The sequence below is a fragment of the Harpia harpyja genome, chromosome 15 (genome assembly GCF_026419915.1).
Source record: "Harpia harpyja isolate bHarHar1 chromosome 15, bHarHar1 primary haplotype, whole genome shotgun sequence".
Lineage (NCBI taxonomy): Eukaryota > Metazoa > Chordata > Aves > Accipitriformes > Accipitridae > Harpia > Harpia harpyja.
The window spans coordinates 26,740,215-26,758,003 of record NC_068954.1 but is presented as its reverse complement, the minus strand read 5'-3'; the positions used below and the strand labels follow the sequence as shown (position 1 = coordinate 26,758,003).

Below are 17,789 nucleotides of genomic sequence, written 5' to 3'. Positions count from 1 at the left end.
CCCAAAGGCCTACAAAAAGAAGAAAATTATCTATTTTTTCCTCAATTATACAATGTTTATTCATAAATGAGTGTTCAAAAGATCACCTATGCCTACTCAGCCATAGTAAGAAAGGCTTGCACTGAAGTGACAGCCCAAACTCAAACAGGATCAAGGTCTCTTTGTCCTAATATAAAACCCAGTTAGTCAGACATGAAACCCAAGTTCATTTTTCAGAATAGAAATTAAACTTCTTTGAAGGTTTTCTCCCCAAGAAGGGCAAAATACTATTTCAGAGCAGAAAGCTCACTTTGTTCTTCCTTGTATAAGGAAGACTTTTTTTACAATGAGGGTGGTGAAACCCTGGAACAGGTTACCCAGAGAGCTGGTAGATGCCCCATCCCTGGAAACATTCAAGCTCAGGCTGGATGGGGCTCTGAGCAAACTGAGCTAGTTGAAGATGTCCCTGCTCATTGTAGGGGGGTTGGACTAGATGACCTTGAAAGGTCCCTTCCAACCCAAACTATTCTATGATTCTGCTCCTTTGTATCAGAATGATCTTTGGTGCAAAGCAGAGGTGACCCAGGCAGAGCTCAAGACAGAGAATTCAGGAGACATCACTAGCTGCTGACACCTCCCTGCCCATCCCCACACTGTCCAAAATAGCTGTAATAGGCTGGCACATCAAATTCACTGATGATGCTATATCATGAAAAGACAGCTGATACACAGTAAGATAGTAACCTAAACAGAAACCCGAGGTTCAGCAAGGAGAAGTGCAGAGCTCCGCACCTGGGCAGAATAACCCTGTGCACGAGTACAGGCTGGCAAGTGACAGGCTCTACAGGAGCCCTGCTGGAAAGGACCTGGGGCTTAATGGTGAGGACCAGGCTGAATATGAAAGAGCAGTGCACTCTCACCAGAAATAAAGTAAACACTAGCTGGACTACATTAGGAGAATTATGGCCAGCAGATCAATGGAAGTTACTATATCCCATCTACTTAGCACCAGTGAGGCCACACCTGTAAAATCATGCTCAGTTTCATGTCCTGTCCTGTCTTCGCCCCTGACTCCCCAATACAAGACAGATGCTGATGGGGGTCCAGTACAAAGCTACCAAGATGACCAGGGCACATGTAAGCTAAGGCCAAGAGAGCTGGCTTTGTTTACTCCAGCAAAGAAGCAGCCAATGAGGTGTCTAGGAACAGTCCACAACTACTTGAAGGGCAGTTACAGAGATGACAGAGCGAAACTCTTCTCTGCAGTGGCAGGTGAGACAGCAATGGCCACAAATTGAAGCATGGGACGTCCCAGATGGACATCTGGAGAAGCTTCCTCACTGGGAGGTGGTGCAGCACTGACACAGGCTGCCCAGAGGGTGCTGGAGCCACCTCCATTAGGGGCTTGAGACTTGGTGAGACACAGCCACAGCTGACCTGACCCATTGGTGGTGGTGAGAGCCCTGCTTTGAGGGCTCTATAGATCCACCAATCCAACCAAGGATTCAGTGATCAGCTGAGCTCCTCCCAGTAGCTTTCACAGAGACCAGCAAGGTTCACGTCAACCACAATACCAGATTTTCTCAGTTTCACATAATAAGTCCCAGCATTACACAAAAAGAATAAAGTACTGTAGCCCTACCCAGTTTTCCAAACACAAGTAAGCTATTATAGTCACAGAAGTAGCAATCTTTTGGGCCTTTATAACAAAAATACATCCAAAAAATGCACATGCAAACTAGGCCTGGCCTGAAACGGCCTGGCTGTTTGCAATCCCCTTCCCCAGCAAAGGATCTCCATTTAACAAGATTCTCAAGAAGCAGCAGCTCCTCTTGTTCACCAGCTGGTGTTACAGGCAAGCTCCCCTCTTGCACGCTGAGTGGGCTGTAACCTTTCAGAAGATACAGCTCCATTTCTGATGTACAACAACTGTACTGGCCAGCTCAGATCACCAGAGAGGGCTGCTACAACTCTCTACCAAACACACACTAGCCAACTGTAGGACTCACACTACTCACCCCACTCCCCCAAGTTTAACTTCTAGAAAAACATTAATCCTTTCTTAGGCTCATATAGTATATGGAGGGAGAGGGAAGTTCTGTTCATTCTTTTCCACATTGCCAGTTAAACCACATTCACAAGTCCTCCCTCCCCTACACCTTTATTTTGGGGGGGGGGGGGGGGGGGGGGGGGGAAATCCTGGCAAGCAGAAGGCATGCTCTTGCAACACAAAACTCTCTGGAAAAACAGCTGATGAGTAGTAGAGAAACAATGCCTCGCTGACTGCTCATCACAGCTACTGCACGGGTAAAAAAACTTACCTTAAAAAAGATACTGGTAATGCTTCAGAAAACATTCCTGAATCATTAAACCTGTTTTAAGGGGTCAGGCACAGAAAGGTTGTAGTTTGGATCCTCAAGGCTGAAGAATAATGGGCTGAAGCTGGAACAGCCTTCCACTGGGTTCAGTATAGGATTAATCACATTGTCCAATTGAAGACAATTACACATCCCTACTAAAAAGGATGTCATTTTTGTAGTGATACTGTCCGTCAGTCTTAACAAGTGACCTACAGCATGTTACAAGCTAGAATTTTACAATGTTAAAAGAATTATGATGGCGACATGGACACAGTAGGAACAGAGAAGATATATTAACTTATATTTTGCTCAGGTAGGTATCAAGGGAAGGCCAAAAAAGGATTATGAGGTAGTTATTATGCAGACAATTAAAATGCGAAATTAGTAGAGCTATGCATTTCATACTAAGCAAAAAAAAAAAAAAAAAACCTGAGACAAGCTCATCTCTTGCACAAAAAGACTTCAAAAGACTTGAAAACAAATGACTTCCAATATATGGTGGATTAAATAGTTCTGTGTGATAGCATTCACCTGGTACTTACCGATGCCATCAGGTAAGACCTGAAGTACATTCTGAGAAACAAGCAAGTCTGTTAAAGAAGTCAGACCACTAATTTCTTCAGGAAGGCATTCCAATTTATTTTCAGAAACATCCAGACAAAGCAGGTTTTTCAGGTTTCCTACTTCCTGCAATACGAGAAAAAAAATTTAAGTCATGCCCAAACATGTAACAAAGCAATTTGAAAAATGTACCATCACAATGAAAATTCCAGAAAGAAAAACAATTCTCTGTACAACCTCTAAATTGGCCATTCTTTGTATGACCTCTAAATGCAGAAAAAAGTAAATAATTACATTTTATATATGATAAACCAACCAAGTAATTCAGTCACAGTTTCTTATTCTAACTATTAAGACTGGCTTCAGTAGTCAGACAAGGTATGCTGAGCACACCCAGGCAAGCACCAGCCAAAACTGGAGTTTTCCTAAAGTCTGCAAAGTTGTTTTTTCAGAACTACAGATTATCAACCTCCACGTAATTAAAGTCTGCCACTCCCAATTAACCCTAGGCAAATTAGGATTAGTCCCTCCTGGCTGATACAGCAACATGCCATGACATCTAGGGATTTCATATCTTCGTATCTCCCACCTGCAACAAATGTAGAAATAGGAATTGGGAGTGTTGCTCTAGCTAGCATATTTGAACTGCCAAGTTATACTGCCATCATCTACGATTATTAATGATTACTTAATTTTTTACAATGGTAATCTGCCAATTAGCTTAAAAGTCTGACAGAGAAATACCTTTGTCTCTATTAGCCATCAGAGCACCCTCCCATTCCCCATGTACACAGATACCCCTATACACGCTCTAGAATAGTTCTTATTTTACCCATCCAAATAATCTTTGGAGAACAGAACGGCTGGGGCAAAAGTGCCCTCTAGTTTTACATATATGAAATTTTCATACAGTGACAGCCTTGATCCAACTCACAAGATCAGTCCTTTTATTTTGGAATTGTTTGCCTCTCAGAAGGATCTTTCATTAAACACACACACACACACCCCTTTATCCTACAAGTTCATCTTTTAGACATTAGACAAAATACACAGTAATAGCCAGCTTCAATAAAAACAGCTACTGAAGTCACACTTGACCTTTTATGAATGATTATCAGTGTTTAACTACATCTACTTAAAAAATTATTAGGCCAAGCCAACAACAACAAAGTCAACAAAACCCACTAAACTGTAACCGATTTCCAAGTTACACTGTTGACAATGAGATCAATATAGCAAATAACGGCAAACTGCATGAGGAACAGGAGAAAACAGGTTTTGACTTGGCTCTAAAGGAAAAAGAGGGAAAAGAAACCATCCCACATGTTATCGCAGTTCTTAAGAAAGGGAATTTAGAGTGCTGTAAGCTTTAAATGCTAAGGCCCCTCATCCCATGACCGATGTCAGATGGGGCATTTGCCTGCATAAATCAAAATTTCTATTTATGGCAACAGTTCTGTTATTGTACTTCTCCCAAACACTGTATTTGAATGGAAAATGATGACTGCAAAAAACCAGCAATTCATCCTCAAAACTGTCAAAACTGCAATTTAGATAGACACAAAAGGTGAGGGTTAGCTCAGCCAACTAGTGGCTCCCTGATCATTGAGCCAGGACTGTAAACAAGAGGATGTGTCATCCTAAATTGAACAATGTGCCTATTAGGAAACAATTCCTTTGTCAAAATGTTTAAAAGAAAATGTCTGACAACACAGGATATCATGTACATTCCCTTGCAGAAGAACTTATTAAGAGAAAGCCCTTACACATCCAAAACCAAATCCAGGCAAATTGAACTGAGAAAACTACTTGATTTTACATCACCTTCCTTTAGGTATGAACGAAAAGGTTTTCTTTTAAAAGCATCTTCAAAACAGTATCAGGAGAGCTCATCTTTACCTGAGGTATTTCAGCTAATTGGTTTCCATCCAACCAGAGGTCTTTAAGATTGAAAAGTGCACCAATTGTTTCTGGCTATAACATGAAAAGTAATAACATTAAGTAGCATTGGAGCTTCAAGTAAAAACCAAACAGCCACCCCGTAATTACAGTCTGAGTGAAACAATCCTTACTCCAAGCACTGTTTAGAGGTACCACGATTAAATGCAGCAACGGTGACTATAAGCATTTGGGAACTCCATCATAAAAATTAGTTGTTACAGCTTAACAAGCTACCAAACTTTAGCTGACATGCACTAACAAATTGCATGCACACTCTTTTATCTACTGCAAATCCAGCATTTAATTGAGCCATCTGAAGGGAGGTAACATATCTTTTGGTCCACCCATCTGCCACAATGTCAGACACTATAGCCCTCAACAGTTTGCCTCAGCCCTTTCCCAAAGATTCCTACTCCCACCCTGGAAATAGTTGAGCATTCGTCTGTGCTCAGCCCATCCAGCTCCCTACAGAAGCCCATGTGTTCATTGTAACTGCAAGTGCAGACAAGAGTTTGTGCCCTTCCACTCCTTTTTCTTTCTGTAGAAGAAGTCTGTGCAGTGCTTTCATTTTTTAGAGATCAGCTGCAGTTTTTTGGGTAAAGTAATATTGTACTGAACAAGACTAAGCAGATATGGAAAGCACCAACTCACTGCCAAAATTCATCTGTACATATAAAAAGACTTTCCCTCCACACGTTTTTCTTTCTTCAGTTTTGGACATCCTATGACCTATTTAATCTAAATGATGTGTAAAACAAGACCAACGTGCACTTTCAGTAGCATGTTCTCTTACCAAGTGATAAAGTTCATTGTTTCCTAAATCAAGTTCTTCTAGTCGCTGCAGCTGGGCAAGTGATCTGTGAGACGAGATAAGTCAAAACAAAACCACATCAGACTAAACCAACAGAAACCCCATGTATTTGAATGAGCTCATTTTACTGAAACTCATATTTCAAATTACAACGTATTGTAGACAGACAGTTATTTTACTGGGCATAGACTATTTGCAGTAATATCTTACTGAAAAAAATAATTTGGTTTGTCACTATAACTGTATGCCCTTGAAACTTAAAACTTAGTATAAGCAATCAAATCATTATTCTTTATTTTAACCATCAGCCCCTCAGGGTGGACAACGCCACACAGTTTAGTATAGTTGGTTAGATTCATTTTTAGGGGGAATTTACAGTTACGCAACTGGATAAAAATTCCCCATGGTGATCACATGTAACAGTGTGACTCAATACTCAATAAATCCATCATTTACCTTCTCAACATGATCTATCCATTTCTGAAGTGTTCCAGGTTGGATTTGAGGATGCAAACAGAGGGAAGCCCAAAAGGATGTAAAGGAAGTTCTCCGAACATGAACAGAGAGGGCCATCCTTCTATTTCAAAAGCAGTCTGTTGTAGATCTCTTGCTTACCTCCCCCAAAACCACAGTAGCAAGAAAGCCAGCGAGACTCATCAGCTACATTACTGACAGTCAGAATTTTCCAGGAGCAATAAAATTGTCAACATTTGTGATAACTTCATTCTGACACCCCATGGCGAAACCTAGCTAGTAATTCATATATTCTGACCACTGACATTTAAAGTGCCTTGTGGCTCACAGCTATAAACAACCACAACCAAGGTACTGGCTAGATTGACAGGAAGAAAGGACCCCAAAGGGACTAGGGAAGAGATAGGTTAAATCTATTACAATATCTATTAGATTACCTAAACGAGCAGAATAGGAGTCACCAAAAACTTTGCAAGAAGCAGCCAGGTAGTGAAGGAAGGAAACTCCTTCACTAGGGAAAGACAAGGCTTCTTCCAGGCAGCCAAAAAGGATCCCCCAAATATAAGATACCCAATTAATCTTACAAAAGCCCACCAATTCCTCTGCCACAATAAAGCCAGCACAGACACATCTAGGTATCTTTTTCCCCCCAAAATCATGGTGGGTGGAGTCAGACTTCAGACATCAGTAGGCCTAGTTTGTCACCAAGCCTTTGATCTCCAGGTTTTGGAAGCTTTTGTTTACTTAGCTCTGAACACAGAGGCTTACTTAAATGCTATGAAGGTCTAGAGTGGAAATCTCTCAGATCCTATTACCCTACTTTCACAGTTACGAAATTTCAGTATGAGAACAACTCAAACCACCACTCCCACTGCTGATCTGCTCGTTCAATGCATGCAGGAAAAACTGTTTGGTGCTGCTGTATTTTATACAGAATATTTTTATAGAGCAAAACCAATTGACACAGACTGCAAGCTCCTGCTACTAACCAAGTACAACTAGAAGTAATGGGTGTAATTCGGTGTTGCTAAAACAATGCTTTATCTCATACATGTTGTCAATCGGCACTGAATATTTTTTCTATCTGTTATTCACTTTCATATGTTAGCAGATTTTAAGAATAAGAACATTTTATGTTAGTATAATGAAACAAATGAAATGTCACTTACTCAGGTAAATATGTCAGCAAATTTTCTCTAAGTTCCAGTGAAGCCAGGTTATAAAGACTAAAAAAAAAAAAAAAACAAAACAAAACAAAAAAAACACCAAAACCACATTTTAATGCAATCTTACTTTCTTACTTTTTATATTCCACACTTTCAGAAGAAAAATGTGTGTTTACAGAGTTTAAAACAAAATTGCTGTGAACTGATTTTTTTGTTGTTTTAATTCAACTAGACCATCATGTGAAAGGCAGCATACAAAGACTGGAAGTTTTTGCTTGTTTCTCTGTGATACTTCAACATGTTAAAGCTAGAAAGTAAACAGACAAAACACAAATTTCCATTTGTTAAAAGGTCAGTAGTTGCAAGTTACTGAACAGAGCATATTCATAAGAATAGGATTTACTTACTCACTTTCAGAATCTGGCTTGGGCTACCAAAGTTACAGAGCGTCAGGTAAACCCATCACTGTTCTAACAACGGCGTGCTCATTACTGTAAGTGACATTACGTTTCTAAGCGGCTCACTTACTTCATATCCCAGGCTTTTACTAACATCACCATAGCAACATTCAGATTTTTCAGGGGTTTATTTATGACTAAATGGAACACAAGGAGTCAGACATTATCCCAACACTATAATCTGCTCTAATCCTCCAGCGTCCCTGGGAAAAATAAAAATCAGATATGGCGACTGCAAATAAGTAGTCTCCTACAACAGAATATGTTCTGTCCTGGTGTGCAGGGAAGGGGGACAGTGTGCTAGGCCTTAAATAAAATCTAGATTGAAAAAGGAATTCCACTAAATTTGAAACACATGTTAAATCTAAACCCAAAATGTCTCTGTTTGTACACCTTAGGAAAAAAAAAAAAAAACAAACCAAGCCCGTGTACTTGGATGACATAAAACTGGAATATATGTTTTCACTTCCAATAATACCAACATAGTGAATTACAGGATCATTAGTTAGCCCCAGTAAAAAAAAGCAGCTGATAACCTCGATAAAACTAAAGAAAAACCTTCATACTGTGACTCCAATACAGCTATCTAAGCAGGGAAAGCAACATAACTGATATAATGAGTTATAAAAGAGGAAGGAAGATTTTTCATGGATTGACTTTGGATGGTGTCTGAAAAATACATCCTTATTTCAAGCACCTATTTCGTACTGCATTCAGAAAACAGTGAATGAAATCTCACAGGAGCTTTGATTACAGTCTCAGCAGGCACCTCCAGCTTTTAAAATAAGCACATTTTACCCAATGGTTTCTGCATTCCTCCAGAAGAAATACAGTTAAAACATACCATATAGGTGAAGATATTTTAGTAGAAGCCTATTAAAAATTCAATTAAAAGATAAGTGAGAGTAACTCAGTTACTGCCACTCAAAATCATTTGACAGAAACAAGATAGTAAGGAAGCCATCATTCCAACAACACAAGAGAAAACTCTCACATAAAAATTTTAACACTATAAAACACAAGTCAAGATGGCACAAAGTATCCGACATCCTCACGGAAACCAAACCAGTGGAGGGGGAGAGGTGATGGAGAACCGTTTCTCTCCGAGAGGAACGTGGGTTTGCTCTTACTCACATCGCCACCCACAGACTGCCATTACATTTTTGTTTACAGGTCTTCTAGAAACCTATTCCAATCTTCCTTTGAATGTCACACTTTCTCTTCAAGCTCGTATTAGGTGAGGCCCATGATTCACTTTTATCAAGAGAATACAAAAAGGATGCACACACCGCCAAGCTGCCTTGTAATCTTGTGTTTACAGATCACCCCGCATCTACTTATCTCCCTCCCCATCACCTTGAAGCGTCGATGAGTAAAATGGTGCAATCTCTTAATTTCTCTTCTTACATCAGACACCACTTTGGCTGTGGTTAAACAGAAATCTTCGTCAGCAAAACCACGTTCAACAGCAAGAACTTGGGAACCACCATCTTAACCAGCCTCATCATACCATTAAACTGGGGCAGGCAAGTGAATCAGCTCAGGAAATTGATCCTGCCTAAAAATAACCCAGCAAAAAGAGTAAGACAGATCCCTAATCCAACACAGAATAAATCCCCTTACACACCTGGGCCAGTACAACTGCCAAGAAGGTGCAAGGAATGCATATGTACTGCCCAAGCAAGCAGTGCTATGAGGACTCACTGGGTAGTTGTGCCCTTGTACCCATCAACAGCTGTCTTTGCATCCGACCGCGCACCATGCATTTCAGAGACTGACTGTGGCCAACTGCAGTCCCAGGCTAGGTTCTCTTCTTATGGGAGTCAGCTACCTACGGGATTACATTTTCATCTCTAATGACACAACTTTCTGGAGGAGCAATGCTTTATTCTACAGCTATTCTCACCCACAGCATGCTCACAACTATAACTCTACCCTGGAACAAACCAAAGACACTGCCCTCCGCCCCTTTAATCTATCCTTTCTACTTCTTCCAAGGTCTTGACTCCAAACCCAATGTAAGCAGACCTCAATAGGAAAAATGAAGCTTCCCATCAAGTAATGTGAAACAGAGACTAAGCCTATGAAGTTTATACCAGCAAAGCTGCCCCATTAGACTGAAGTATTATGTTTAAGGTGGATCCATCTGAAAGAGAGGCCAGAAAAATCAGAGGAAATTTGACTCATTACTCTGAAAATTTCAACTAGTTACAGAAGCAGCTCCCAGCAAACCTATGTGCTGCAGTTTAAAATGGGAAAATGTGGGAGTTATCATATAAAATAGCATCATATAAAAGGCATGCTTATGTATTGAAGCACCAAGCTCCGATACAGAGCAGAGGTATAGCTCTTCCTTAAATTTACCAACAGGTTCTTAACACATTGTATGTTCACTAACATTTTTCTGGTTTTAAGGTATGTTAAGAAACAGGATTTTCAGTCATTTGCAAGAAAAATCCTACATTTCTTTCTATTTTTCAAATGCGTTTCCTGATTTCATAATACATTCTCTCCAGAAAGTGTTAATTCTTCCTCTTATCAACTACAAATAGAGATTTTTCACAATATACTAAATGAAATAATTTCTTTTCCCTCTGCCCTTAATTTTACAGGTGCACTGTTAGTCAAGAGTCTTTCTGAAGTCTCTGAAAGGAACTAAAAGAAGACATGCCTTAATGATTTCAGAGTCTTTCCTTAACCCCAATCTTCATCTATGAGAGAAAACCAGTCATGGGGGGATTAGCTGTTTCAATCCATAAAACACAAAGGCAACAGCAACTTAGTCTACTCAGACAGGAGACACAGTTCCATCAGCGGCTGTTCACCAACTGCATTTAGAAACCATAGAGCATTGCAGGCTGCTCTCCAAATACAGGCAAAGGGTCCTCACTCCCCCCCAAAAAACCAACAGAAAATGTACAAGCAAAATTTCACCTATATTGTAAAGGAGAAAAAAAAAAAAAAAACAAGAAAAAACCCTAAGTGCTTTTCCAAGACTACTATCGTAAGAAGCTATTTCACAGAAGCTTGTAAAAAGCATTAATATTGTAATGTAATGTAATTCTCACCACAAAAGCTACCACACACACCTCAAACATTGAGCATGTGTGTGATTACTGAGTACAAGGCAACAGCCAAACTAGGAGGAGGATGCAGTAACTGAAATAATTAAAGTTTTCCATCTCAGCATTCCAGATGATTTCTGCTGTAAGGGTGGAATCAAGACGAATTTAAAGGTACAACATGGCTAAAAATGTCATTTTCAGTACAAACGAGACACACTTATTCAGTGCTCTACCTAAAGTAAATGTAGATATTGTTATTCATCATGTGAGCTAGAAGAACGAAGAGTGTGAAATCAGTAATTGAGAACAAAACTAATAGCAACAAAGCTGTCCATAAATGCTGGAAGTGTCTTTCCTGAGCATTCCTGTCAGGATTTGAGAGAGAAACTCGCAATCCAAGACTGTCTACAGATTGGGAACACCACAAATACTTCTTCAATTCAGCTGCAGTGGTCTCCTCCAAAATAAAGGTAAGACTAGAACCAGCCACTAAGACTGGAATCAAAGCATCTTCTTCTTGTTCCAAAGCAAGCCAGTTTTAGTTTGGATTAATTACAGAGAGATTATCAGTAGCAACATGCCCTACAAAACAACCATTTCAAAAGCAGAAGACTCTGTGGACAACAGCAATTCACTGCATTAGGTAAAACAATCTCAACTGCAGTTTTTAAGAAAAAAAAACAACCAACAAGAAAAGAAAAAAGAGATGGAGAGACATGTTCCCTAGTTACCTTGGATGAAATTACATTTTCAGTGTACCACATACATTAAATATACTCTGTCTTGTAAAGTTATAAAATACAAAACTGAGATGAGTTATCCTAGTGTATTAACTTTGTCAGGGACAGCTGCATCATTCTGCTATTCAAGGGGCCAGAAAGTCAGCCTTAAGAGTGACAATAGACTACACTATATATGCCATTTTTATCCCAGCCCCATTTTTATCCCAGTCCCTGCAATAGGACTGGGAGCACCCAAGCCCTTGGGGTACATCAGCAAAGGCTTCTGAGGAAAGCATTGGGAAGCACAGTAAGACATATGCTATTTTCTTGTGAAAATGAAGTTAAAAATACAAAGGCGGAAAGAGAAATGTGGAAAAAGCTAGGAGAAACTGAAGACAGCTGATAAAAGGACTAATATAAAAGCTAAAGGTGCTCACTCAATGAAAACTGGACAACAGCCTTCTCTTATTTGAGTAATAAGTCACACATTTTGACCTTATGTCAAAAGCACCACACAGCTGAGCATGCAAGAAAAGAAGTCAGCCTTTGGGAAACAAGAAAGCAATTTTGGAAGAGATGAAGATCTAAAGCAACCGCAGAAATGCAGGGCCCCATCTGCACCCTTTCCAGCAAGTTTCAGCTGATTAGGGGAATGTAAAATCCCAAAAGTCATTTTTCCTCACGTTTGTAAGACTGCAAGAAGAAGGGAAAGAGAAGGAGAACGGGCATGGTCCCCATATTTATACAGAACAAGGGAAGGTCCTACACAATAAGGATGGCTAAGGTGAGAACACAGTACAGATTCTGAATTTGGTCTGGTATTACATTTTTTATACAGCACTAGCGATGGCTACAGAACACAGTCCAAGGATGCAGCATATGGAAATGGGACATGAAGTCCACATCCTGGCTACTTCCACCAGTGCCAAAGGACTTCAGTTTGCTGGGCCAACATCTGAAGATTATTGTTACTTTGATAACACCTGCCCCTGCATCTCTACACAGCAAGTACACTTTGAAACATTAATCGTGACACTAGACTGGGAAGGAAGGGAGTTTAAACCAGGCAACTAATTTTCTTTTTTGTGCAGAAAAGGAACATGCTGGTTTTTCTATCAAGGGTCTTCCAAGAGATGAGAAGGTAACTGTGGCACTCTGACAACAGCATACAAAACGTGTGAAACTAGCCATATTTAAATACATTACAGCCCATCCCCACTGCTCAAATAAAACTACCAGTAACATGTACAACCCTGCCCCAGGACACACCAGTTAGGTGACTAGTCACTCATCTGACAGGATCCTATTAAGCTACTCCCATCCCACAAGGCTTCTACCTGCAGACTGACAATTCATTAAGAACCTGACATTTAGCAGCTTTTTTTTCCCCAAGGAAATGACAGGGTTAATCAGTCACTAGCCAGCTCTCAAAATGCCACTTACTCAGACCATAAGCATTTGAAGGTACAGCATATACCTTTGGGATATGCTCCTGTTCCAAGTTACTCCAAAAAGAAGCCTCTTGCTCTCACCCTCTCTTCATTGACTGTATCATTGACTGCAGAAAGAGCCTGAAAAGACCAGTTTCCAAACTCCAAGCCCTATGCCAATCACATCCTGGGCTGCACCAAAAGAAGCATGGCCAGCAAGTTGAGGGAGGGGATTCTGTCCCTCTGCCCCACTCTGGTGAGAGCCCACCTGGAGTCCTGCATCCAGCTCTGGGGTCCTCAGCCCAGGAAAGACATGGACCTGTTGGAGCGGGTCCAGAGAAGGCCACAAAAATGATCAGAGGGCTGGAACACCTCTCCTGTGAGGAAAGGCTGAGAGAGTTGGGGTTGTTCAGCCTGGAGAAGAGAAGGCTCCGGGGAGACCTTACTGCAGCCTTTCAGCACTTAAAGGGGGCTTATAGGAAAGATGGAGAGAGACGTTTTACCACGGCCTGTAGTGACAGAATAAGGGACAATGGTTTTAAACTGAAAAGAGGGCAGGTTTAGGTTGGATATAAGGAATAAATTTTTTACAATGAGAGTGGTGAGACACTGGCACAGGTTGCCCAGAGAGGTGGTAGGTGCCCCAACCCTAGAAACACTCAAGGTCAGGTTGGATGGGGCTTTGAGCAACTAGATCTAGTGAAAGATGTCTCTGCCCACAAAGGAGGGCTGGATTAGGTGATCTTTGGAGGTCTGCAGTGGTGTAAGCCCAGCCGGCAACAAAGCACCACAAGGCCACTTGCTCACTCCTGCCCCACCAGTGGGATGAGGAGAAAATATAAAGAAACACTTGTGGGTCGAGATAAGGACAGGGAGGGATCACTCACCACTTATGGTCATGGGCAAAAGACAGGCTCAACTTGGGGAAGAAACAAAATCAATTTAACTTACTATAAATCAAATCAAAACAAGGATAATGAGAAGTAAACCCAAACCTTAAAACACCTTCCCCCACCCCTCCCTCCTTCCCAGCTCAACCCCACTCCCGGTTTTCTCTCCCTCCTCCCCCCGGCGGCGCAGGGGGACGGGGAATGGGGGTTGGGGTCAGTTCATCACACCTTGTCTCTGCCGCTCCTTCCTCCTCAGGGGGAGGACTCCTCACTCGTTCCTTGCTCTAACATGGGGTCCCTCCCACAGGAGACAGTTCTCCACGAACTTCTCCAGCATGGGTCTTTTCCGCGGACTGCAGTCCTCCAGGCACAGACTGCTCCAGTGCGGGCTTTCCCATGGAGTCCCGGCCATCTTGGGGGGCATCCATCCCCCTGCTCCGGCGTGGGCTCCTCTCTCCCCGGGCTGCAGGTGGGCATCTGCTCCCCCGCTCCCCTCCATGGGCTGGGGGGGGACAGCCTGCCGTCTGGTCTCACCACGGGCTGCAGGGGCATCCCCTCCTCCCCCGCTCCTCCTCCCCTCCTTCCTCACTCACCTTGGTGTCTGCACAGGGGTTCCTCTCACATATTCTTACTCCTCTCTCTGGCTGCCGTTGAGCAGGTTTTTTCCCCTTCTTAACTCCGTTCTCCCAGAGGCGCTACCACCGTCACTGACGGGCTCGGCCTGGGCCAGCGGCGGGTCCGACTTGGAGCCGGGGAAGCTTCTGGCAGCTTCTCACAGGAGCCGGCCCTGCAGCCCCTGCCCCGCTACCAAAACCCCGCCACACAAACCCAAAACAAAGTCCCTTCCAACCCAAACCGTTCTATGATTCTATGAAATTAGGTGCTTAAAACTTGGGTGGTTTCAAGAGCTTCTGTAGCACACACCCCTTTCCAGAGTTAACTACAACTCCAGTTCTTCCCCAAGTCTGCCTTATTTCGCCCACACACAGTTACTACACCTGCTGGCACCATATCCTTCCTTAGTGTCTGAAGAACCAGCTCCATGTGGATTTTTGGTGCAACAATATTTCCAACGCAACAAAAGCGATAGTAGCCTTTACAGGGAAGGATTATGCTTCCTGAATTTCCTAAGGTTCTGTTAACATATAACCATGTTGTTTGTGGTCTATACACTCCTGGTATGCATTTTGCCCTCCTTTTTAAAAGGTTCAACACCACATGCTTATTTTGCTTCCAACTACTGCTTAATGCTGGCATATAATTTGACAAAGTTATCATAAAAAACCTTAAAATTTATACCCATTATATGGTAACCTACAAATAGTACAGAAGTGCAGCTAGTTTCCTTTTCTGAAGAAGATTATTTCTCCAAAAAGTCTAGCTTAAGCTTAAAGCATTTTTTTTAAATTTTTTTTTCTTTTTTTTTTTTTTTCTTCCCCCCCCCCAGCTTTAACCACTCTCCTGCCTCTTTGTTTGGTTACCCTTTGGTTATGGAAACCTGTTTTACAGTGTGAATGATAAAGAAGAGCACTAATAAATTTTTGTAAGATTAATCCAGTAGAATTTAAAGAGAGAGACTGTATGCCCACACCATTCAATAGGGGAGAGCAATTTTTGCAAATTCTTAGCTACTGAATCCCAGAAATTCTTATGTGAGCCAGAAGCTACAGGAAGTGTTAATTTCCTAAATGAGGACACTCATCCATTTCAAAGCAAACCATCTTCACAGACGTGAAATCCTACGGTTCTACCTTGGAACATAAGGGATGCTGTAAAAACAACTGCAAAGCAAGATAACTAGATTTAGTTTTGATGAAACTGTTATTATGTCTCACCAGCATTGTTAAAGACCATTCTTCCAGAAGTCATCTTTGAGAGCATTCCCCCTCCTCCTTTTTTGGAGGCAAAGCAACTTGAAGTAACTTGCATCTAAGTTAAACACTATTCTTTCCTCTCAAGTTTAGGTGTATAATGTGCAAGGGAAAGGCACGTGAGGCTTTCCTTAGCAGTCCACTTCTGGAGATTGACAAGCAGGACAGTATTCTAGTAAGAAAATCTGAAAGTGAGGATTATGTTCCTAATACTTGCCATTTTCTACAGAGCTGGGAGAAGTGCACACAAATTACAGGGGGGAAAATACCCCTTCCTTGGAAGACTGATTTTAATAGGCACAAAAGAAAGTAAACTGGTAATTTTGTCATCCCAGGCTTAAACAGCAAAGACACTGAAAGCCAGAGGAAGAGTATCTGCACAGTTAGTTACTTGAACTGAATTGTCAATACCATTAATTAGCTTGTAAAAAGCTACAGATCTTCCACAAGTGAAAACAGAAGGATAAAAAACATTAGGATCTTATCAGTCACTAACTGAAGGAAAGACTAAACAGATGACCAGTACTATAAGTCACATCCAAATTTTAAAAACAGAGGAGAGTTCTACAGTTTGTGGCCAAGGAATTCCCTAAATATATAACAGATGTATTCTAAGCTGCTAATTAAGACTAGTTTTCTACCTAAGCTTGGTTTTCAAGTTACTGAAATCAGTTCTACTCTCTCCCTCCCTCACACACAGCAAGCAGCATGGTCCAAAAAATTGACAGGAACACTGAACTCCCTATGACCTTCAAAAGGCATCATTAAGAAGAGGACAGAGATTCGTAATTACAGCTCAGCCTGTTCACTTTTGAATGCTTTAACTGAACATTCTCCAATTTGCTTATCAAGATTACTGAAGCAGGTTGGGGAAGCTAAGCCAATTCGCTATTACAACAAGATTTCATTTTCAAAATATCTTCCATTCCACTCATGCAACGTCAATCTTCAATGACAACTAAAAAATGGGATTAATTTCTTTCAAAAGAATATTGCTAAATATATGTTAAATATTTCTTCCTTGTGTAACATACAAGATGCAACATCTCTTATTTAAAGGCCAGATGGCACTGCATTCACTCCTACATTGTTAAACAGTGTTCCTGCAATAAACTTTTGAGTTCCCTAACATTCAGTTTTGCCATTCAGCAAACAGCTGTGCTTAACACTGAATGCTCTACCTACTCAAACTCTGTAAATATTACTTGTCATGCTAAATTCAGATAAGCCAGAGTGAGAGCTTTTAATATTTATATCAGCCTAGCCAGACCACCTACAAACAGTCCTCCTTCTATGTATTTGCAAGATAAGCCTCCCCATCACTTTTGTTGTATCATGTAAGACCATATTTTAATCATTTTAATCGTAATTTATGCTAAACCTTAAAACAGAATTACATTGTCTTGTCCCACACAATTTTAAGAGCATTTTCCATTCTGTGTGATGCTACCAGATGTGTAATCTACACTTTAGGCATCCTAGCGTACACTAAGAAAAACACAGTCAAGGACTGGCCCAGGAATCCATTATCAGAATAAGTATGCCATTCTGATCTGCTTCTGGACCATCTGCATTGAGTGCATCATCCTTGCCTTTGAAGACCTTTTATTCTCCAGCTACTCCTATTCAGATCAACATTCAAGATTCTGAGTTCAGAAGTTGCTGAAAACTTCAAAACCTCTAGAATTAAACACACATACATATAAAAAACCACCACGCTCAGTGACTTTGTTTCTCTAACACAGAATCTCTGGATATTTGTGGTTCCATGACTCTTGAAAAGCATGCCTATAACAAATCTTTCTGCAAAACAATGCTCCCAAGTGCAGTAACATTTGCTCTACTCTTTTCATTACGTTCACTGTCATAATGAAATGCCTATTTTGGCATTCTAGCTGCTAGCTGCAGACGTTAAGAGGAAAATTTATCTGCTTACCTGATAATTCCCTTTCAGTAGTAAGGTCCACAGATCCATTCAGCCTGCTTGCAGCTTGGGGGTAAACCAGACTCATCAGTCACCAGCATAAGAATATCCTTCCCATCTAAAGAAATTCACCCCTC

General features: G+C 41.1%; 1 protein-coding gene across 4 annotated transcripts in view; it reads right to left on the bottom strand.

Moving 5' to 3' along the window:
• LRRC1 (leucine rich repeat containing 1) overlaps nt 1-17,789 on the bottom strand; it is a 105,410-nt gene that overhangs the window by 47,793 nt on the left and 39,828 nt on the right. For all 4 annotated transcript variants that reach the window (XM_052809237.1, XM_052809235.1, XM_052809236.1 and 1 more), the window contains exons 5-8: nt 7,296-7,352; nt 5,635-5,698; nt 4,800-4,874; nt 2,882-3,026 (exon numbers count right to left, since the gene is read on the bottom strand). In XM_052809237.1, coding sequence (XP_052665197.1) covers nt 2,882-3,026; nt 4,800-4,874; nt 5,635-5,698; nt 7,296-7,352 — 341 coding nt within the window. The remainder of the gene's footprint in view (nt 1-2,881; nt 3,027-4,799; nt 4,875-5,634; nt 5,699-7,295; nt 7,353-17,789) is intronic.